The following is a 24,354-nucleotide window of genomic DNA, read 5'->3' as shown; positions in this document are numbered from 1 at the left end:
TGCTCTCAACGTTAATTTGTACCTATTTGAATTGAATAAGTTAGAAACTCTGTCAGACTCATAAAAATCTATTTTATTTTTTTAGTACTTCAGAAAAACGTTCCTCTTCATTAATATTTTATTTTCATATTGTAACCCACGTACCATACGCTCGTTTTACTTGAAAGTGGTAATATTCCTTATATCTAATCTAGCCAATTGAAAAGTAAAAGATCCGTAAGTAACAAGCGGCATACAAAAAGTATAAGACCTTCCATAGCGACCAAAACAAGGCCGAAGGCCTTTTTCGGGGGGTATAGGGGGGCAGAGCCCCCCTATCGAGCACAGCGAGTAGTAAGTATATAATCCTTTGAGTTATGATTTCTCTTTGAGCGTGTCAAGAGGCGAAGGCGAAGGAAAAATGGGAGTATGATGCCTATCCGGTAGGATTTCCAATCCCACAAGTTGTGTGATGTGACGTAACAAATTCTAATGAGATTCAAAGGATGCGTCCAAAGCAGCCAGAAGTACCATTACGGGCTTTTGGTGCGTGAGATCCATCTACGTAAAAACTGAGGTTGCGATCCGTGCTGTTGTATGGAAACGAAAATCGGACAGAGAAGCAGACATCCTCTTTTATACATGTAAAGATTGTGTATTTCATGCGATGCGTACACCAAATATCGAAATTATGCCCACAAACTGTAACATACATAAGTAATTATTCAGAATTTTTATTCAGTAACAGCCAAGTTTTCCGCATTTCTTGGCAGCAAATATCGTTGGTTAATATCTTAGCAATATTCGCAAATACCACATTTAAGTGAGCTGACTATCGAGATAGGAAAGTGTCATTATAGTTAATCAGTTATAACCGTTAAGTGGAATTATATGTTAGAAAAAGACCGCTTTTTACTTTTATCCCGTAAATATAAACCAGTTCCCTTTCCATTATCAATTTTGAGTTGAAGACCTTCCCTTCAGAGTGAGAACCTTTAGACGTCGAGGCACTCCAATCTGGCCGCTCGTCGAGCTCTTACCACACCATGGGACACTGCTGTCAGCGTAAGTGAATTTTCCCCGTTCTAAGATTTTCAGAACCACTCCATTGTATTTTCACTCCCTCCAACTCCTTCCGTAATATTAACTAACTCTTGCATCCTAGGATTCATTAAATGCTTTTACGATCTGTGGCAGAATTCTTTATCTATCACCTGGTATTCTTGGCGGGGTAATATTTAAATTTGACTTTTTTATATCCGTCAATATTACCTGATACCCATTGTATAACATTCCGTGTAAACTATACATTTAAAAAAATACTTTCTCCTTGTGAAAGGTAGTTTGAGCGCCCCGGTAAAAGTAACGAGAATTTGAAGAAACTTGTGTCACATATTCTTTGAAAGACGCACTTTCAATGATCCAAAGAAAAAAGGATTCCTATAAGCCGTTTTTGAGATCCTTGACGGTAAAATTTGGATAATTTAACATGGGCTCTCATTTTCTCATGGAGAAATACGGTTTTCTCGAGCTAGCGAAGGTCTTTGTACAAGTTGAGACGTCATTAAAAGCAAAATTTTGTGACGGATATAAATATGTACGATAAAGTATAATTTCACGATAAAATAAGAACTAGATATATTTGCGAAAAACTGTCAGAAACTGGCATGATAGCCGCCGGTACTTCTAGTACCAACCAAAACAGAAACACTGACTTCACCTAAATTACGCAAATATATTTAGGCTCCCGGCTTTTGGACACGTTTTACAAATCATTTGTTTATGAATAGATATATATAATATCTATTTACGATTTGCCACTTAGATTGTGAATATTAAGTCAATGTATGTCGTCAAAATTCGGTGAATAAAGATTCGAAGCAGTATTGAAAATAGCCAAGTTGACTACTATAAATGCCTTTTAAAAATCATTTTTTACGCTTGAACCGATGCCGCTCTAACAATCTTAATCGAATGAATTACACTTGAAAAACATCTTTGAACTAAGACCTTCATGTTTTCCAGAAACTGAATTCACTAAAAAAAATATTATTGAACTTTAGCCTTTCCGCAAAGCTTGTAGCAAGGACAGTTCATTAGGTATGGTGGTGTGTTGGAATGCTAAATGAGGAAATCTTTCATTTTCAGGCGATTATCAATTATTCAACTGAGAAGCAAACTTCCTTACCATCATTACCGTTGCCAGTAAATAACCGATAGAATTAAATAAATTACACCACTAATGCCTTTTCCATGCACAAACCCATGAAAATGTATTTCCTATATGTTTTTTACTTATACTTTGGTTTCGTAAAATTCTATTACACCCACTCATTACTCATTCCAAATCTAAATTCCCAAATTTCAATGCAATCACTCTCTAACAGCAGTGTCCCTGTCCCCCACTGCCATACATTTCCCTTCCAGGAATTCTCCTAATTCATATCCTCGCAGTGTTTATACGCCACATTTCCAACACCTCAAAAGAAATGAAGTCTATATATGTTATATCAGAACTGAAGATAAATGGATCGATCGTGTAAGTAATGAGGAAGTGCTAAGAAGAGGAGGAGAAAAGAGATGTCTTCTAAACGTTTAGCAGAAGATGGGACAACTTAGTTGGCCACATTACTTAAGACATGATGGCCTGATGAAAACATCAGCAGAAGGACAGAAGGAAGAGGAAGGGTAAGGGACGGCCTCGAATGAGTTACATAGGACAGGTTATAAAGATTGTAAAAGAGAAGAAATTCGAATAAAAAGAAGGGATGAGCGGTAAGCTGCGTCAAGCGAATCTTACGATGGTTGACTTACGATTATGATGATGATATAAGAATTATCAGCAGCTCATTACATGCTGTTTTCTCTTAAATATTGGGGTAATTCCGTACTCTAAACGACCTTTCTTGAGGTAAAGAAGTAAGAAACCCAAATATTTGAAAATAATTGAAGTAAATGGCATAAGAAATACATTTTCGAAAAAAAAATTATTAAATGTACTTGAAATCTAAATTCAGCCGTATTCAGGAGCTTAAGTACCTTAAGAAACTATCCCCCTCCTGCTTGTTAAATAAAATGCTTCGTGCATCAATGCTAAGGGTCTTTTCCAGACTCTGTCCCAGACTATTACGCCGCGTTATCAGTCGCATGTCACTTGTTCAATTGCCTGCGCTTTCTTTCATTGCATCGCGGCCGTAAAAGTGAGAATGCGCCCGATAAGTGTTGTGGATTTTTTATCGAGCACATGCTTGCATGGTTGTTAACCAAATATTTTGGTAACAGCCATGGCCATACGAATTATAAACCCCTTGTTGGTTGCATGCCTTTTAGAGAGGTAGGAGCGTCTCGAAATATTAGTCGGCGGAGATGATGAGCGAGGAAGTTCTGCGACGCATGTGGAGGAGTTCGAACTTCTACATTCAACTGGGTAGAGTGATCAGGTATCTAAGAAACTTTTATTTCATACTGATGTTTTGTCTGTCGAGTCATTACAAGAGATTTTTTTTACCATCGTGATCGAAAAAGTTATAATCATTGTATTCGAATTAATTATTCGAAATATACAGATTTAGAAATGATGCATGAAATTGATGTCACAATGAAATATGAACACAACTTTGTGTTTTCCGCTGATTTATTGCAAAATTCTACAACTGTTTTTGTTTGCTACACCATCATCAGGTCTAGCATTAAAAGGAAGTCTGTTTAGCCGCGGAATTTATGCGTGAGCGCGTGGAAGGAGGGTTGGCCTAAGGTGGTGGGTCAAGGGGAGGCAGGTCTCAGTGGGGTCCTTCAGGAATGGAAGGCTAATTGATACAAGTGGAGAAATATGAAGAAAGCTCATGACATTTAGTAATAAAGGTCTAAATAGAGTAACTAGTCTTTAGCACGTGGTGCAATTTCTTTCCGCTCAAATGCGTCCTTCTGAAAGCAGATGTAGTATCTCAGGCTGAAAGATACCGCTGTGCCCTTCATCCAGAGTGTTTTCCACGAAGCTTAAATTGACGTCATCGCAGTGAAAGCAGTGTTTGTGTTCTTTAGACCTAGTTAAGGAACTTCGTCCTGTCCGATGAATATAAAAACATTGGCTATCGTCGCACGTAAGTTTATAAACGCCACTTTTCTCAAGGGGATTGATGATTTCCATAGAATCACACAGCCGCCGTCGTCCTATTATGTTGGGACTGTAGAAACAGATCTTATGCGTGTCCCTGGGAATGGCTCGTGATATGAAGTATGTAAGGTCACCCAGACACGAAATCTTGCACCAACATTTTCCCGAGTCTCAACAGGCAGCAAAAGACAATGCTCGTCTAAGAGATAATTGCTTGATCTTCTTATTTAAAATCTCATCAACGATGGATAGTTTACAATATTGGCTTGTAGCTACTTGCATTAAAATTTTGATTTCATGATTAAAACTGAAACTGGACAAGTGTATGTTAACAGAGCGGTTAACAATGAAATGGAAAAATGCGTGCTTGTGTGAAAGGTTGATTGGAATCACTGGTGGTACTTATATCCGTTTGAATTGGCTTTGCAATGAATTAGAATGAATTTTGGCTTCCGATGCATTGCAATTTTGTGTTCCTTATTCTCTATCGAAAATGTAAAATCTAAAAAAAAACAGAGATGATCCTCCATACTCCACTGTTAAGTAAATCTTTCGATGAATAGAGTTTAAAATGAACAAAAGTTTTATGAGAAATTGGGAACGACGTCTATTTACGACTAATAATGTTTTATTGAACATTGCATTTTGTAGGAACCGATATGTGGAAGTATTCTTGTGCTTATGGACAAGAAGTGAAAGAAAATTGTGAAATTTTTAACATTTTAAAATTAATTTTGAAACCGGTAGTATAATTTTGTAATAAGCAGTCGAAAACATAAGCTGTGCTCATATTACAATATGGAAATATTCCACAAAAATATCTAAATCATAAGATTTGATGCATATTAAAAAATAATACAGTTAGTCTGGATTGGAAGTAGTTTTCGTTCCATAGACAAAGACTTGTGTCATCTCTCAATACAGATCGCTTTGGAAAGTTAGCTTTGTTAATGATTCATTTTTTCCCCTAATACTGATGTTGAACTTGGTTTTGAGGAAATAATTTTTATTATATTTGGGGATCTTCATAAGCCTCCTGAAAACTCGAGAAAATAAAAAATAAGCCTATTGTGAATGCTGTAATAAGCAGTCGAAAACATAAGCTGTGCTCATATTACAATATGGAAAGATTCCACAAAAATATCTAAATCATAAGATATTATCCAAGAAGAATCTTCTCTGCAATCTAGTACGAGGAACCTATCACCGCCAGCGTTATGAAGTAATGAACTACGGTCGAATAAAAAAATGAATCTTTTAGTCCAGAGGGAATAACCCATGCTTTTTAAAAGGCATGCGCCATATACAGCACCGGTTTTAGAGTAACAATTTCTTCTGGGTATTTTCTTACAGTAGCCTGCCCACATATTCGAAAACATTAAGCATTGAACATTAAGAATTAAGCGAATTCAAGACACATTAAAAATTAAGCAAAACTGAGATCGAAGAGATAAATACATATTTGGCCACTGAAATTATCGAGAAATACCAATGTCCTCAGCCAACTAATATTCACTAGGAATATAAATGGCTCACAAATAGACGTAACTTTCTCGCTGAAAAATATGTTTTCGAAAGAAGTCTTATCTGCGAGAACTTCGCAGGAGCTCAGAGCCAAGTCGAAAGTGATAAATAAAACCTGTTGCTGATTAGGGGTTATTGCCTTCTTCGAGAAGAAGGATATGGACAATCATCACCCCCATTAAAGAACTGGTATTGGCGAATCTAACGAGCAGTGTTTAAAATATAACCTATCAACACAGGAGACAAAAGAATGTGATATCTCATTTACTCAATTTTAAAGGCGAAAATTCCTTATACCCATGGCGTACTTAAAGCTGAATTAAATATTTCACAATCGAGTTCTAGAATACATCTAACAACATTATTACGGAGGCTTCCGCGGTTAGTTGATTGGTGATGGTTTTCCGGGTTTACACATAGTGCAGAATAAATGAACATCTTAAGGCAACCGAAAAGAAAAAAATTTTCGTCTTTCTGCGGTTGCAGAGCATGCATGGTCGGAACCTGGGCACGTCATACTTTTCAAGGAATCGAAAATCATCACCAGGGAAAATAAATATTTCCCCAGGCTGATAAGGGAGGCGATTGAAATAGCGAATCACCCAAAGAACTTCAATAGGGAAGACGGCTATCCTTTATCCTCATCTTTCAAACGGCTTTTCCAACAATGGAATTAAAAATCAACATCCGTCTGACTAGCTGTAAATAAATAAGGATCACAGATCTGCAAATCATTTGGACCCGAAGACGGGAGCTGGAACGCGCCCGAAACTGTCGTCCGCAAAACATGTATCAACGCGGTGTAAACCCGGAAAACCATAACCATCTAACAACATATTCACATGAAAAAGCTGAAATAACGCATATTCAAAAACTATTTTTACATATACATGGAGACATATAACACATTGATTGGAGGGCACGATTTCGGTTTGAGATATCATTCTCTTTTTGTACTTATTAACTGAAATGTTTATTTCAGAAGTCCGCATTACCTCTCCGATTTCTTAGAAGAATACTCTTAAAGACTTCTTCATGAGTTCTAAATCAAGCGATATTGATCAAATCCATACATTAGGCATAAAATGGAAAAAAAATATCTCAGTTTACAATGAACAGGATCAGTTATGTACAGGAGAAGCCTTCCTGATATAGTCGATGGAAATTGGAAAAATGCGGAATATCTGTATAAACCATAGAGTCATTTGGAATGGTTATTTACTCTAGAAAATGATCCCAGTAATTGATAATTTTAGCGAATTTTATCCAAACTATACAATATGTATGCATTTCCAATTCATTCTGCTGTAGTAAAATTTCCATGGTCCCTTCAATTGTGGCCGATTATTACGCTATTTCCTAGCATGAATTTGGGTGCAGCGCCGTCATCCCATTGTATTGAATACAACTAAATGCTTTTTTCTCTTTTATAGAAAACTCAAATATTCTTCCATTTCTGTCGCTGCATTTACGAGGTAGTCAAACGAATTGACGTGTCCCTGGAAGGCATACCATCTAGAAATCAGGTTTTTAAATAGTTGGAAAGAGTCGTCATTTCGTTCTTCCAAAGAAATTTTCTGACATATTTGTGCTCTGAATATATTTTTATACAATTTCCTTCATTCTTCCCTTTCGCATTTTTTCGTTAAATCTAATATATGTTTTCACTATCATCAAAATAACCAAGGGAAAATTTTGTTCATAGGAAATATAATAATTAATTTCTGGTATATACGAACTAATCACGACGCCGTTTTTGTCTAACCAGTTTTCAGTCAACAGGATTTGTGCAAATATTGACTTTAGCAGTCGAAGCTGAAATCAATACTTTTTGACCCATTCATGGGAGCACCACTCCTTGTTGCAGCAAACAATTTCATAAATGTATAAACCGCTATAAATCTTTTCGATAATCTTCAATATTATGGGATAGATGGCAGTAAAAATCCAATTTCAACAAACCAATTATTTTCGATTCGATTTTATTTTCCAGAACCGATCTACGGTGACGTATCTACTGGATGCAACGTCTCTGGATGACCTCAGCTGCTTTTCATTTCATTGAGGACTGTTTGGTTTGGAAGAAGCTAATTTGAGAGAAATGCACAAACAAAATGTTGAGAGTGGAGAGAGAAGCAATGGGAAGAATAAGGAAGAGCACTTTTACTATATGCCAAGTGCTCGAGGACTTATTAAGACGGTATTTATCTACAGAATCTACTCCTTAATTAACATTAAAGTTTGTAACATTTCAACTGTATCTCTATTTCTACAATCCATTTTCTTGTGTCTCTTTCAACACACACCACTTTCACAAAATGACACCCTTTAGTCGATGCTTTGACTTGCATGTATCGTCAAAAATTAATCGAGGAGAATAGTTAATATAAGAGCTTACACTGAATAATAGAAATTATTTTATCACATTTGTACCTGAATAACATTACAGTATATTTTCATAGGCAAATCATTTCTAAGAATTAGCAATTTAGAGTTGTACGTAAACTGCCAAAAATTAAACTACCATATTAAATAAATTACATAACACAGTATAAGAAATAATTTTTGATGCACCACATCAAATTTTGATAGGTACGATAATATTTTCCAATTTTCTATCTTTTTCAGGTAAAAAACCATTCTAAGAAGATATTAATAATAACAGTGGTCATCATTATTTCCATATATTACTTGCTCATCAGTTATTCTGCCGTAGGAACACCAAGAGAATTTTTTAGAAGTAGCATTAGCAAATTTAATTCAGAATATGAGGATGGCAAAAACGCTCAGGAATCGACAACATTTGGAGAAGAAGAAATATTAGGAATGACAACAAAGAAGCACATCAGCACAATAGATACGGCAAGCTCGAAATATTATGAACGGCTCAGAACAAAAAAACTCGAGGAGGATGAAGAAAACCCACTAAGTTCAAATGAAGCACAGGGTACCACGAGTGCAATTGCTGTCACGCAAACCACGAAGCTCCCAGAGATTGAAACAGAAAGCATCACAGCAACTAAAGATGACCATATGGAAACAACGAGGACCAAAGAAAACACTACTCCAACCACAGGTACTTAAATCACATCATAATCGCCTTGCAGCTAACGTAAGCAATGATAAAAGAAAAATACCTCATGTTTGGCGGGTTATATTTCTTCAAATCACCAAGCAGAATAGATGAAATTTTGTTACTTGGCTATTCATAAGATCATAGAAATATCTATTGATTAACAACTCATTGTGCGATCAATTTCATGAATGCTTAAGGGTAGACCATGACAACTAATTAGATAATTCCTTGACATACTGGAAACCTATGGAACATGTATTCTTTAGTAGGTATATACTCAATGATAATAAGCAGCTAACGTGCTATTTAACCAGGAAAAAATGAGTCACAGAAATTACTTCCCAGGAAAAATTACTCTCATAACATGGAACCTATGCTAGGTTACTTCACCCTATCGATAGTGGCTCGTAGCGGATACCGGGGCAAAAACACGAGTGGGGCAAGATGGCTCATAACTAATTTATCCTCCTAGCTATTAATACTTCTACCTCAGTTATACGGTTAAAACTCAAGTTAAAACTGAAGTCATCGCTGACATCTCATAGTCATTAGGTTACTATCGTGGTTTTAAACAAACGTAGCAAAAGCTGAAAGCGAAAATATAGCATCATTCAAATAATTCAAAATAATAAAAAGAACCAGGGCCATCATGACAAAAAGCTGATGATTAACGTAAAACTCAGTCAACTCTCTTTCATAAAAATCCAGTAACCGTGTACTGAGGTTCTTAGTCCATTATTAGGTACTAGATTGACCGTCAACTTGTCTAGAGTGGTGTTTTCAGAAGTCTTACATTTTATGGAAGGATAAACAACAGACCAGACGTAAAAACTAGTGGCAGTAGATAAACTTGCGTCAAAAACCGCAAAAAAATTAAACAAACGTCGTTAGCAATGATGGAGATATTGGCTTTAAGATGCACCTCATCAAAATTAAGACAAAACATATACACATATAGATGAACATATACAATTGTTCCGGAATCTAGGCAATATCCTCACCTATTACAATTGAAGTATAATTAAATTTGGATAAATAGTCTAAGATACTCAAACCCATGATGTGTTCTTTAACATTAAGTAACAACTAATGTTTTACGTGCGCAATGGATGTATTTCGATCCTTCATCGAATGTCTACATACACGATTAATAGTATCGCTTACTATGACAGGCACTTGAAGTAAAGAAAATTTTCTAATTACATTAATACTTCTCGGGTGTCCAATCGGGTCAAGTCCTCTGCTTCCAAAATTTCGATGGCTAACTCCGCTATCGTCCTCAGGGAATGACGTCGGGTTGTATATTATCGCCTTTCTATAACATACCGAACAGTCAGTTCTGAGTCAGTTTGCTCAAGATTGACTGGAGTGTCTCTCCCACCTTGTTTCACTATTTTTTGCGAAGAATAAATCTCCACGATTCGCTGAAACCATAATCAGCATCACTATTGTATTTCTTCTCCTCCATTTGGATCTCGATGAATTCTCTCGTCAATCTGTCCCCATAACCGTCCGCTCTGCTGTTCCATTCCGTCTTGTCAAACTAGACATGGTTACGCTGTCCGCGGCTATGGCTTATTTTTCTGAAAAGCCTGGCCTAATGCACCGTCTACGTTCTTCCACTTCAGTTTCGATAGTTAGGCCAGCCTCTTCAAGGAAAGCTTCCCCGCATTCACACGGAATTCGATATACTCTTTCTGTGTCCAAGTTTGTCCCTCAGCTCGTCATCATCCACGTGTTTAAGCGCCTATCAATTGTTATCAATGCTTTTTACTCGGCAGAGGAAGCGGAGTCGTTCGAGACGAAGCGATGCAAGGTGCCGCAAATCGACCCCTGGGACGAAGCCATCATGCCGTTCGTGAGGAGGCCGGAGGCGTTTTCGTGCGGCCCGCCGCCGCCCATGACTCACCTCGTCCCCAGCTGCTCGACTGCGGAGTCCGAAGCGACATCCGAAACCGGCGAAGAACCCTGCCCGGATTGGCCGCCTCCGCCGCCTCTCGTGGCGATCAACTCGAGCCTCGTGGTCGAATGGGCCAACGCTTCCCTCGGCGGAATGAAGTGTTGCGCCGCGCCGATCACCAGGGACGAGCCGCACTCGGAGGAAGACCTGGGTACAGACAACCGATTCAGGTGATCACCTCTGAAAACGAATCTAGAGTATAGAATAGTTATTTTCTCATGACCCTGGATGTGGGCTGGGCATAGAATGGGCTAATGCGATTACCGATTAATTATTATTCATCGAATTTCGAGGGAAATACGTCATTGAAATGATTCGATAGCGATGGCTGTCAACGGTCAATGACTATGATGAATATTATTATCGATTGCTATATGGATACTATCGATTATTATATGAATACAATTTGGCTTTCTATGATTGATAATTAAAGATAGTCGATTATCTAAGTCGCTCGACTTAGAATATCTCATGCTTTTTTTTTGCCTACATCAAGTAAAATCATAACAACGATAAACTGAGCCAGTATTTGGACAACTGAGCTCTGCGCTAATGGTTATTTTAATTTTATCCGATCATCTTCCTTAGCGCTAAAACTCACCCCTAAAGAACAGAAAGGAGTAATTGAGCTCCATGGCCTCAAAGATCTTATATGGAATGAAAAACTCAAATAGCTATATAATATCACCTAACGCTCGGTATGATGATAAATATCACCGAGAGAGACGAATTTATGCAAATTATTGATGCCGATGAGTCGATTAGCATATGAGAATTCTTGATAAAAAATGCAGTCACTGAAATGAGCATTTTATTTTACCACAGCTAATGGTTGTTGCTTAAATTATAATTTGTAGCTAGTTTCGCTCCTAGGCCTTTAATGGAACATTTGCTTCTCAATTAATTTGACCAAATTTGATCACTAAATTGCCACACAAACTGCCAAGAGGGATACCCGCACAGATCAACGATAGTCATAGATCATCATAAGGTATCGATGGTGGACATCAATCGATACTCATTGATCATCGTGTACACTGAAGACTGTACACTAGGGCGGATCGGAAAAATCGATTTTTTTCAAATCCATCTGGCCCATTGAAAAAAAGTTGTGGGACCGATCAAAAATAAGGCCTGAAAAATTTGAGACCTGTAGGTGAACCCCTGACCCTCGCTCAAATGCAATTTAGGGGGGGAAGGTCGAAATTCGAAAAATATAGTATTTTATGGTCATTTCCTATAGATTTTGCCGAGTTACTGCCCTTATAGAGCAAAAATTTCGTGCATTTTGACGTATCTGCCACCGTTTAGCCACAAAATGCCTAATTTGAGTCCGCGCCCGCGGAGATAATATTCCAACGCCCACGCAGCGTCGCGGATACAAGAGCCGCAGGCCGATCCCCTCCCCTCCCCGCTCACTTCTACCCCTCCCACGCCTCCAATACAGCAAAATGCATCCCGCGTATACTGCTAGGAGGTCATTTATATTTGATAATATAAAATCGGAAGATGGTAGAAGGTAATAAAGGAAGCTTAGTGAGACGACTTGTCCCTTATTAGGCGCCTCGTCGGGGTTAAACAAATCGATGTTACCAACTTTTAGAGAAGTGATGAAATATTTTTAGATCCGAGAACGCAGGAAAGGAGCCTACGGTCCATGAAAAGGCCTCTCGAGAGGCTATAAAGGTGTGCTACCTTCGGATATGCGCTCCAATTTCGGTTTTGTCCGACAGATATGATGTCCGACAGTTAAATGGATTTTGGGCGAAAGCCGCTCGCGTCCCTCCCCGCAAGTTTCTCCCACGCGCCAAATGCACCAAAATTCACACCAAGTGCGTCTTACTTCGTTAGTCTAAATATTTAATGTTTCAGTATCGTCTGTGGATGAACAATCACGAAAGAATTTTTCAATTACCTGCTTTCCAATCTGTATTTCTTATATCAGTGTCATTCCTCGTCTTTTGCTGTTGTCAACAAAGTTTTTTCGAATATCTTCACGAATCTCTCGTCCGTATCTATAACAAAAAGAAATATTTAACTTCAAATCTGAAATTTCATCAAGAGATTTTTGAAAATCCACAGCCCTAAGGTCAGAATTAGCCGGAGGTACTGTGGTCTCTCTCCAATATGTCATCAGCGAGTAGTCCTTAAAGTTGATATTAAAATCCAGCACTTTAAAAAATCTCGTATCGGCCGCCAAATGCATACTTGCAACAACGCAAATTCGGTCCTTAGATTGCCCTCCCAATATTTATGCCGCAAATCTAAGTCAAATTAGTGCAATTAGCAAATAGACCTCTATGGAAAAAATGGGGATTGAGCTTCTACGGCCTCAATGGATTAAAGAAGAAAAGGAATTTCTCAAATGGCCGTATAATTCTCCCTGCTCGTCCACCTTGCAAGTCGAAAAATTTTGCTGCGTTGGTGTGCGGGAAGGGGGAGAAATTCCCCGCAGGGACCAAACACCAGCCTCTCAACCGGAAGGCCCAAACAACACACACACTCACACAATCACTCACTCAAACATACACAACAAGATCCTTTGTGGGGCTGTAGGGACCTCCGCTAAGGATTCTTGCTCCACAGAAAACCGGGAATCTTCACAGGATGGGCCTGTTAAAGACAGCCAGTGATCCGTGGAAACACATTCACTCGATAAGCAGTCACTCACCTGTGGATGGCTTCAATGTTCCGGGAGAAAAGGTTTGCTCCAAAAGAGCGTCGTCGGGGGAGTTCGGCAAGGGGACGAGGAAAACACACGTATACGTATTTCGGCTACAAAGTAGCCCTCTTCAGCGTGCTGAAGGAAGAACCAAAGTCACTTACAACTCAAGGTTGAAAGTGAAGGGGACGGGAGGACAACCAAAATATATAACTAAGAAAAAGAAGGGGTGAAGATAGAGGGGCTAGGGGGAGGATGAAAACAGTAATGGGTGTTAAACGGAAGATGGGAACCTATGGCAAAAAGGGGTCCGAGGGGAACGGGGGAGGGGAGTGAAGTGATTGGCTAGTGGCGTACTGGGGAAAGGAAGGGGGGGAGGGGTTAAAGTGAAGGAGAGAGTAGGGAGGAGGGGGGAGGGAGGACTATGGGAAGGGGGGGGGAGTGAGGAGCTTGAGGGAAATTTTTAACGGTCGTTGAGAATTGGCAAATATTCAAATATGAAAAATTTGGAAAAAGTTTTAAATTTTAACTGTTGAAAATGTCATGTTTGGAGATGGAAAAAAGGGAGCTGTGAGGGATAGGTCCATGGTCGCTGTTAACGATTTTATTCTTGTTTTTGTATATAAATAGACTTTCATAGGCGTCTAGTAAGTGGTTGGGTGTTTGTTTTAGTAATTTAAGATGGTTTTCTGATGTTACATGTCCAGTATCAATTAAATGTTGAGCCATGCTAGATTTTTCTGACCTGTTGTATCTGAAGTGGGCCATGTGTTCTTTGAATCTGGTCATAATATTTCTACGTGTCTGACCAATGTAGAGGCTTTCACAAGAAGAACAAGAAATTTGATAAATTCCAGATTTTTTATTTGTGTCAATTTTGTCCTTGGTATTCCCCAGTAAATGTTTCAGTTTGTTGTTGTTGTTACTAAATGCGATTTTTGTGTTTACCGTATTCCTCGTCTCGTAAGGGATGAAATATGATTGGATACTTTCCCGGCGAATGATGTGGGTAAACTCTTCTCGGGATTCAACGAAATTTATCCCTGATGATGAGTCCCGAGTCGGAGCTTAAAACGTTTGCCATTATGGAAAAATTAACCCGGTGGGAATCCCGAGAAGAGTTTACTCACATAGCAAGGGATGTTGGAATTATGCTTGTAGCATAGGGATGATGCCTCCTTTTTGGGCGGTATTCACCATCGCATTCAAATCCTTTTTATTTTCGTGTATCTAATTTTCACTCGGAAAGGAATCGAGAATCGCAGATTTTATAACTTTTGCTAATCCTACGACTGGGGAGGCGAACCCAAAAGTGGGACCCTGTTTCTTCAACTAACATCACACATTCCCCTCTAAACTTGGATTGATAAGTGCTCTTGCCTTTTTTCATCAGACAAAAGTATAGTCTTTCACTCCATAAAAATGTAGCCCTTTGATGACACCCTTTGATACCTCTCTTTTCGTATTCACAATAATTAGCATCTTTTTCTGTCTACGTAAGTAATTCTTGCAAACTACCTTGGATGTTTCTTACGAAGTTATGATTTTTGCATCAACTAAAGTTGCGGGGACGATCATTGCTGTTTCTTGGTTCTTGCATATACCTCTATCACATTTGGCAGACGCATTTTCCTCGCAGAAGTTCCAGTTTGAGTTTAGTCCTGAATTTTTATTTGATGAGGAAAGTAGAGATAAAAATCGGATGATATCTCTTCAGTTTAATTTTCTTCGGATGAATTGATGAAGAAAATTTTTGATACTATTTTCCCATACAAGAATTGACGATGTTGACTCAACACTCTCCGGCGATTCTCTTTTTTTCCTCAGTTGTCGAGTTTCTTTAGGACTCAATTCTGCAGCCATCATCTTTAGTTTCGTCCGCTGGTCTCTCAACATACTTATTCATTGGGGGGAACATTATGCTCCTTCTTGCACTTACACGCAAAAATATCGCATAATTTCAAATGTTATTTCCAAAGTGCTTCAGGTTTGTACTTAAGCAAAAACCCTACGTTTGGCCTATTCGAATTTTCCGTAAGTTTTAGTACTTCCTTTTGTACCGCTAAATCATTTAGTCACACACATAATGGAAGGGAAGGGTCACCATAGTTCGCACACCTTTATAGCCACTCGAGAGGCCTTTTCACGGACCGTAGGCTCCTTTCCTGCGTTCTCGGATCTAAAAATATTTCATCACTTCTCTAAAAGTTGGTAACATCGATTTGTTTAACCCCGACGAGGCGCCTAATAAGGGACAAGTCGTCTCACTAAGCTTCCTTTATTACCTTCTACCATCTTCCGATTTATATTATCAAATATAAATGACCTCCTAGCAGTATACGCGGGATGCATTTTGCTGTATTGGAGGCGTGGGAGGGGTAGAAGTGAGCGGGGAGGGGAGGGGATCGGCCTGCGGCTCTTGTATCCGCGACGCTGCGTGGGCGTTGGAACATTATCTCCGCGGGCGCGGACTCAAATTAGGCATTTTGTGGCTAAACGGTGGCAGATACGTCAAAATGCACGAAATTTTTCCTCTATAAGGGCAGTAACTCGGCAAAATCTATAGGAAATGACCATAAAATACTATATTTTTCGAATTTCGACCTTCCCCCCCTAAATTGCATTTGAGCGAGGGTCAGGGGTTCACCTACAGGTCTCAAATTTTTCAGGCCTTATTTTTGATCGGTCCCACAACTTTTTTTCAATGGGCCAGATGGATTTGAAAAAAATCGATTTTTCCGATCCGCCCTACTGTACACTACTTGAAGAAATCCATCCCCATTGAAGTATTTCAAATAAGTTTTCTCACGGTAAATTGATTACCAAAATCGGCCATCGCACATTCGTACTCTGGAAAACTAAAACACTGGGTGCTCTTTCAAGGATTCTAGTTGGTCAACAAATAGCGTACGTGAAGCAAACGAACTAAGAATTAGGATAAAATAATTGGATTTTAGAAACTTTTCCTTTAATTTGCACCTCATATTATAGTGGCATAGCCACAACTTTCTCCGTGTAGTCTTCATGCCCTTCCTCAGCTTCCGCATAATTTCAAAAGATAGCAGAAAATATACATTCAACGAGACAGCGATAGCTAAGACTATGCCAAAATTACCAGCACTTAGCCTGATAGGAGTCCAGGCGACGTCAAACTTGATATTCCGTGCAATATTATAAAATCGCTTTTGTATGTGATTTAGTTGGATTTTCCGACGTTTCCATCAAACTGTGCCTCGTAGTCATAATTTATGCAGGTAACCTATATACTTACTCTAATTTACTTGCCTATCACAATCACGGCCTCAAACATGTATTATGGTGTGAAAAACTCAAAAGACCTTATATTCTCACCCAGCGCTATCATATGTATCCATTGTGCATTTATCTCTCATTTAGCAGTCATTTACTTTTTCGGAAAAATACAGAACTTAGCTTTAGCTTTGTGGCCCAAAAATATTTCCCACTTCGTTTAACCTACTTCAGCAACTCTTGTTTTGTAAGTTCAAGAAGAAAACTAAACGCAACAAAGGAATAAACGAAAATTAAGTTCGGACGTACGCGATACTCAAAAAACTTAAAATGTATCATCACTTGTGCATTTAAACAAGTAAATCGGCATTGTCCGCTAAACACTTAAAAAAAAAAAAACATTTTTCCATGGAAATCTTAACAATTTTTACGTACTCTCTCGGCGTTAGAGTAAAGACAGTATGGTAGGGTATAAAAGCACCACATAGGAAAGTATGAGCGATTCCACGGTGTACTCCGAATTCTACGAATAGGTACGCCGCACAGTGGTCCCAAATCGAAAAAAGCTGGCCAAAATTAATTACGCCGTTGTTATTATGTATATATTTGACCTAAAGGTCTATTCTTATTGTTTTTGACCCGCTTATTCTGAATTTATAACTATTTTTTATGTATTTGCAATAATTTTATTGCTATTTCACATTTTGTTTAAACAATTAATTTTTTTAACATTGGAATTTGAGATTATACTGGTGATAGTAAATTAAAATTATACATATCATAAAACTGAATTAGTTATTTAAAACATACATAAATGCATATAAAATGACTGCATTGTTTATTTTTGGACAAATTTTGAACAACTTATTTTGAAAGAACCAAGAGAACATTTTCTACTTTCTCATTTGTTTGATCTTATTTGATAAGAAAAATAAGTTAATATTAATTGGAAATTTATATTATAAGTATATTATTAACATTATTGTACTGCATTAATTGTTTAAAAATTATAATATCTAATTCTAATTAAGTAGACAATTTTATAGTTCCTTGTAACGTGCCAATGGATTTGGAAGCAATTTTAAACGGGGTTCCGTATTTCACAAGTTTCAACGGAGGCATTATTACAATCATTAAAATGTTATAAACAATATTTCATAACTCCTATAACTCAAGTTAAACGCCAAATTTATTGATACGCTTGCAATAAGCTCTTTACGAAGTGAGGCATCAATTTAACGAGCACATGATTTGGTACGAAAAATTAAATGAGATTTTCCATTAATTTGGGCTTTTTTAACTATCAAAAAAATAAGTTAACATTTCTCCTTATCTTTCTCAGTCATTGTTACGAAAAAAAATTAAATACATTCATGATCACTATCCGACAAATCCTCATCACAGTCGTCATCCACTCAATTCTTCCAGGATTAATAAACTCTTTACCTCAACTGGTAATTGAAGTAATTTCCTTCTTTGAGCCTTAGAAATACTTGATATCATTGTATCTGAAGTTAGGAGTAATCTTTTAAACAGGTCTTCATTCGTTGCTATCCAGGAAAATTTCCTTGCATGGTGCGTCGGAGGAGCAAGTACTGATGTTTCGTGAAATTACCAGAAACGATCATGGAAAGGGCTTCTTCGTGGGAGATTTTACTTTGCCTCACATCCTTGGCTCTCCATTTTGATAACACTCGCCGCGCTCTTGAGAGAGTGGTTGTTGTCACCTCATTTATTATTTTCGCCACGAACTCATCACCTTTGCTTCGATAACTCATGGATGCTCTACTGGCGATGTGCTAGCTCTAAGATCCTCCGTTTTCCATCTCTAGGCCCTTTCACTGGACTTCTCAAATTGGTTAAATAAAGGCGGAGGAAATTTCAACTTCTCATTAGGCAGTCAGCGAACTTTCTTCTAAAAAACCTGTCATTTATTTTTCTTTCCTTCCACCGGCGAAGATAATTTGAGAGAAAAAACACTTCTCCGCAATTTTTTTAGGATAACTTTTGAATTAACGTCCTCATCTAACTCTATCTTGTTGCTCCAGCAATCCAATAAGTATTGGTTTTTAAACGATACGGACCCTTTTCCACTTTCAAGAAATTTTTCATGCATCTCAAGACGCGTGAAAATTTTCAGAGTTATCGAACTAAAACACTATGGGCACTCTTCTTTTACCCCACAAGTCTTCTTTAAAAAGTTCGAGGATACTCGACTTTTTCAAGACTCGATCTTCACGCTTGAGGAAACTAACTTTCACGTCTTTCGTTTGGCAAAATCTGAGTAAAACTGAGTTTTGGTGAGAAATTTTCGGGCAAGCGATGTCTAGAAGTAATTTGGGGGTTCCACAGTGTGAGGTTCGCGATGCTATTATCTATATTTTCTAGTAAATATCACATTTGAAAGGTGAAAAGGCTTACTCCGTTCATCCCCGGTGGCCAAAGTGCAATTCATAACAAGTGTACGGAGAGCGGTGGTGTCGTTTTCCCGATGGGCGCAATCAATAGCCTAGGCCTTTTCGGCCGTCGTTTGCCCTGCATGTGGTTGAGGAGGCCGCTAAGGAGGCGACAGAGGGACAATGTGCCGCGTGAGGGCGAAAACTAACCCGTCTAACGGAAGGAAAGGGTGGAGTAGCATTTGAGGGATTCTTTTTTGTTTTGAATGCATTCATGTTTTTGAGGATTACTATAAGCACAGCTGCGAACTTTCGTTCCATAAATATATCCTTCCGCTCGAGTCCTTAAGCATTTTTTATGAGAGCATGGGCACGCGTAAATAAAAGGTAAGGTCAAATGGAAACTATTAATGATAAAACGTTCTACGTATGACAAGAGATGTTTATTCATAGGGTAAATATTTTTTGTAGAAATAAAATATCCAACAATGTTGAATAACACCCATAAATACTGGATTTCCTCGAGCCCTACCACGCGCCAGCCAGGCCGCCGCCCGCGTCAGCGCATTGCATCATTATAGTTAAATCAATGCTGAGGTCGGAGTAGCAACTAGTAGCAAAACTTTTCTTCACTACTGCGTTGCATATACTTTTCCCTTTGTATTGGTGCAAAAGACACCGTGCATTCACGTGCCTTTCTAAACGATATTGTACATTTTATTTGAAAATTTGGGTAAAAAACACTAAAAGTTACAAAATATATATAAAATAGTAAACATAGTAAAATCCGAATAAAAGTTATGTCCCACTATGTAATAATGTTTATATTTGTAGTTAAAAATGTTTTTGGCCAAATATATCGCGTAAAGGTTGTCCTGCATGACGCTGAACTTCCTCAAAATCGACCGATTTCACGCAACTGTGATTTTTACGGTGAATGCTCCATGTTTGACGGATCACTGCAGCCGCTCTGATGAACAAAAATACTAACTTAATAGTGTATTTTGTAGACCATATCCTGTAGAATCCGAAAATAAGGTTCAAAAATTCCTTGAAAATTTTCGAAAAAACGACTTTTGGCCAGCTTTTTTCGATTTGGGACCACTGTGCGCCGTCGCCGGGTCGGAAGACGGTCGGTCGCCGCGTCTGACGGAAACGTATTCGGCGCCCATGTCGACTGCTATGGTGGTTGACTGCTGCGCATGCTGAAACTCCCAGGCCAAGGCATTAGAACGACGTATCGACTTAAAGAAGGATATTATAACATGAGTTTCTAGATAGCGCCTCCTGTCGGCAGATTTCTAAACTTACTGGCCTCGACAGCTGCGTAACAAAAACTACTCGACTCGACATTCGTAATGCTACTCGAAATACTCGAGTCATGTACCAACTACTCCACTCGAATATTCGAGTACTTCCACATCTCTTCTTATTGCACTTAGAGACATTAGGGTCAACCAGAATAATCAACGGAGCAAAACAAACCATAGAACATCAATGAAAATATCGCCGCCAAACTGTACATCATATTATTTAATGCCATAACTCCCTGGATGTATCATTTACCATGCCTTCCATGATTCCTGGTATATTGTCAAAATAAATCGTTCGCTCATGAACTATATAGACTATATGAACATAAAATTTACTACAAAACAGAATTAAATAATCGGTTTTACTGGAATTCCCCATCAAACCATAATTTATATTAAATTAATCTATCTTCTTAGATATAATTTCAAACCTTCATTCATTTTTCGTTTCCTTTTGAAGGATAGGAAAGTGTATTCCGTTCAACGACACTATATCGACGACGTCCGACTTCACCATGGTCAACTGCTCTCAGGATGATCAGTCCATGTACATCGGGATGCACGCCCACGTGGTGCCCACCGAGGAAACGTTGAAGAAAGTGGAGGCTGCAGCGGCCAATGGAGCCAATAGACCGCCCAGCATCTTCCTTCTCACCATCGACTCCTCGTCCAGGCTCAACTTCTTCCGGGCCATGCCTAAGCTCAGAGCCGTGCTGGAGGAGGCGGGGGCCGTCGACATGACCTCTTACAACAAGGTGAGGGGTATTTAAATTTTAATTCGCTCTTCACCAAATCTCTCTCATGATTCATTCCGCGTTAAATTTTGACGTTATAAAAATATTTACTCAACCCTTTTCCTCCTTCTTGATCCTTGACATAAAATTTCCACATGATCATCGAATAAAGTCAAATTTTTGCGGAGAGATGTCATGGACAATAAAACTAATGATAAACGAAGATATCTTATTGTCCACAACTTTTATTAACAGCGTACTACAATCTTAAGTTCACCTGTGTCAATGACGAACTCGAAAAGTGAAAACCGCTTTGGGAAACTTAAGCAACATCATCTTTGAAATGGAAGCATGCAAGGGCCCAGCGATTGTTGGCATTATTTAAAATTGAGAATATCTATCCACCATTTCTCTATTTAAATATCCCCTTTAACACTATGATACACATTAAATATTAGGGAAAGAATATATTCGACTCCGATACAAAATCATTATTTTCATCAATATTTTAATCTTGTTGTCTCTAAGAAACCTCTTATTTACTTTTCAGGTCGGGGAAAACACTCTTCCAAACCTTCTTCCGCTACTCGGTGGAATATCTTTGGATGACGCCAACGGTGACGTCAACTCCACAACGAGACCTAATGGCTATGGCTGCTGGCCAAACAAAAAGTATACATTCGATACCTGTCCACTCCTTTTCCGCAATTTCTCAACGGAAGGCTACGTAACTATGTACACTGAGGACGAGCCAACGCAGGGAACATTCCATTACTACAAGCCTGGATTCCGGTATCAACCGACAGACCATTACTCGAGGCACTATTTCATGTTCGGGGAGGAGCATGCAGAAAAATACGAGATGAGCAACGCCTATTGGTGCTACGCTCACACGTTCACCCACCGTCTCATGATCGATTACGCCAAATCTTTCGTGGAAACATATTCCACACGAGTTCCCTACTTTGCATTGACTTTCTTCGTCGGCATAGGACACGCTCTGGCCTCGAACATTGAGCTGGCCGATGAGGAAATTGCAGAGTTCGCTAGGTGGGTCATTACCTCGGCTGACGAGGACACGAAGAAAGGGGGTAGCGGGCTGTTCTTCGCGGCGTTCAGTGACCACGGTATGAGGTGGGGACCGCTGAGGGAATCCCCGGCCGGCTGGATGGAGGAGAGGCTCCCGTTCCTGTATATCCGACCACCTCTCACGAAGGAAGCTCTGGCACGCCGAACGTGGGGGAGCTCTGGCAGTTCCCAAGATTCGGAGGCCGAGGGAAAAGCGCTCGATCTCTCGGGGATAATCAAGTCGCTCTATCCGCACCTGCTGACCAACAGGGACCGCCTAATCACCCCCTACGACTTCCACTTCACCCTCGCCGCGTTCCTCAAAAATCGTACGTCCGTCATGAACTCGACGTGCGAAAAGTGCTACGACATTCTTCACGAGATAGTGCCTCTCTCGAGGACTTGCGAGGATGCGAAGATTCCCGATCAGTACTGCACTTGCGTCGATGAGAAAAAGGCCTCCGTGGACGACACCGAGGTAAAGGAGGCGTCGCGGGCGGCCGTGCAACACCTAAATGATGTCTTAGAAGAGGAAACCAAGTGCGCTAAGCTCAAACTCGACAAGATACTCTCCGCGAATTACCGCACGCTCTCCTCAGACAAAGACGACGAGAAAAATGGTATTAGAATGCTCGACATCAGCATAGTCACCATCCCAGGTAAAGCGGTCTTCGAAGTGGACACAGTGTTCAACAACGAAAGCATAAAAATTCAGCCGTACCCTGCTCGTCTCAACGTCTACGGTAACCAAAGTTGGTGCACTAACGATTGGAAATTAAAACCATACTGTTTTTGCACGGAAGCAGGATGATGACTCTATTTATCTCAGTGATTTTTTTACAAAAATTAGTCCATGTTATTGCAGTGACTTCACTTTTCCGCATCTCCCGCTGTTTTGCATTTTCATCGCAAAACCTGGCTCAAGTGTTGAATTTGTAGACCAGGGCGTTTTTATACTCACTCGAGCATTAATATTCTAAGGGGTGGATATTCTATATATATTGAACCCCGAGATCGTAGGGCTATACTGCCAAGACTCGCGCTTATTCATGTGTGGTAGAATGAATATTTGGCCTGGCAAAATCTTTTTCACTGAAGTATGTTCGGGTCAGTGGTTTTCACTCCAATTTTTTCTAGGATAGACATTTATATCTTTTTATGCCAAAGACTTACCATAGGTTTATATTTTTTGTGTTTAAAGTGAATAAATCGAAGTGTAGCATTTCTTTTATCATGTCAATGGTTTGACTGCACGGCTCATATAATGAGAGCAAACGTGGCAGTTCAACGTATGTTTTCAAATTCTACCGAATGAAGTGAGCATGTACACCTACCACTAGAGAACAGAGCGCTTGCTTCCAGGAAATTAATCAGAATTCCCAGGGTGGGTCTGAATCACAAAATTACGAAATCAAGGGCGTACCCAGCATCAAAACTAGAGGGGGGCAAGACTTGGTCGTTGAAGTTCTAACACAGAAAAGGTTAAGGAAACCAAAATTTCAAGTTAATTAAAACAGCGCTTTATTAGTTTTTGAAAGTATTTGGTCGAAATAGTTTTATTTTACATACGTGTTTTATAAGTACTTATGTACTAATATCACTTTTCTTGGGTCTAAAAATACTTTCGTTTTGAGCTAAATTTACTTTTACTTCTAGGGGGGGCAGCTACGCCCTGCTGCCCCTCGCTGGGTACGTCCATGACTGAAATAACTAAACTCGATTGAGTTCTCCGACACTAATTGTATATTTCAGCATTGAGGCTGGAATTACTCCAGTAATTTTTGTACAAGCCAACTTCTGCAGACGTGTTTCGACGTAAATTGCGGGTGATGTTTTAAAAGACCGTGGAAATTAAATAGTAAACAGAAACCGAGTACAACTAACTTTCCTTCAACTGAAGTCCTCCGAATGTCTTTACGAAAATAACTTAATGAAAAAATTTCAAGTGTAAAACATACTTAAAGGCAAGCTCTTACTTCTCGCACATTATAACGCTGTCGTTCTCCAATTCCGCGATCGAACGAGGGGTGCCTACTGTAAAAGGATATCGGGAGCTAAAGCAGGGATTTCGACTCCTTCCGCCAGGGATAACTGGATAAACAGTGCAGGGGAGAGCCAGTGGGGGGGGGGGAGGATGGCGCCCGGAGCGTGAAAGGGGAGGATAATGGGAGGGTGGACCGATTGTTTGAGAGGGGTGAGGGAGTAAACGCACCCCCCTCGGTGGCAATCCATCATTCTTTGCGACACTCTGGAGACTTTTGCGGGGCTTTCGAGGCCAG

General features: G+C 39.3%; 1 protein-coding gene across 1 annotated transcript in view; it reads left to right on the top strand.

Moving 5' to 3' along the window:
- Positions 1-23,309, top strand: part of LOC124168914 — a 48,580-nt gene extending 25,271 nt beyond the window's left edge. The window contains exons 2-6 of the mRNA XM_046547307.1: positions 7,611-7,817; positions 8,246-8,693; positions 10,475-10,823; positions 20,734-21,028; positions 21,558-23,309. Coding sequence (XP_046403263.1) covers positions 7,719-7,817; positions 8,246-8,693; positions 10,475-10,823; positions 20,734-21,028; positions 21,558-22,886 — 2,520 coding nt within the window. The 5' untranslated portion in view covers positions 7,611-7,718 and the 3' untranslated portion in view covers positions 22,887-23,309. The remainder of the gene's footprint in view (positions 1-7,610; positions 7,818-8,245; positions 8,694-10,474; positions 10,824-20,733; positions 21,029-21,557) is intronic.
- The last annotated feature ends 1,045 nt before the right edge of the window (positions 23,310-24,354 follow it).

Source organism: Ischnura elegans, chromosome 1, assembly GCF_921293095.1.
Source record: "Ischnura elegans chromosome 1, ioIscEleg1.1, whole genome shotgun sequence".
In the NCBI taxonomy this organism is placed as follows: Eukaryota; Metazoa; Arthropoda; class Insecta; order Odonata; family Coenagrionidae; genus Ischnura; species Ischnura elegans.
This window is presented reverse-complemented; position numbering and strand designations above follow the sequence as displayed.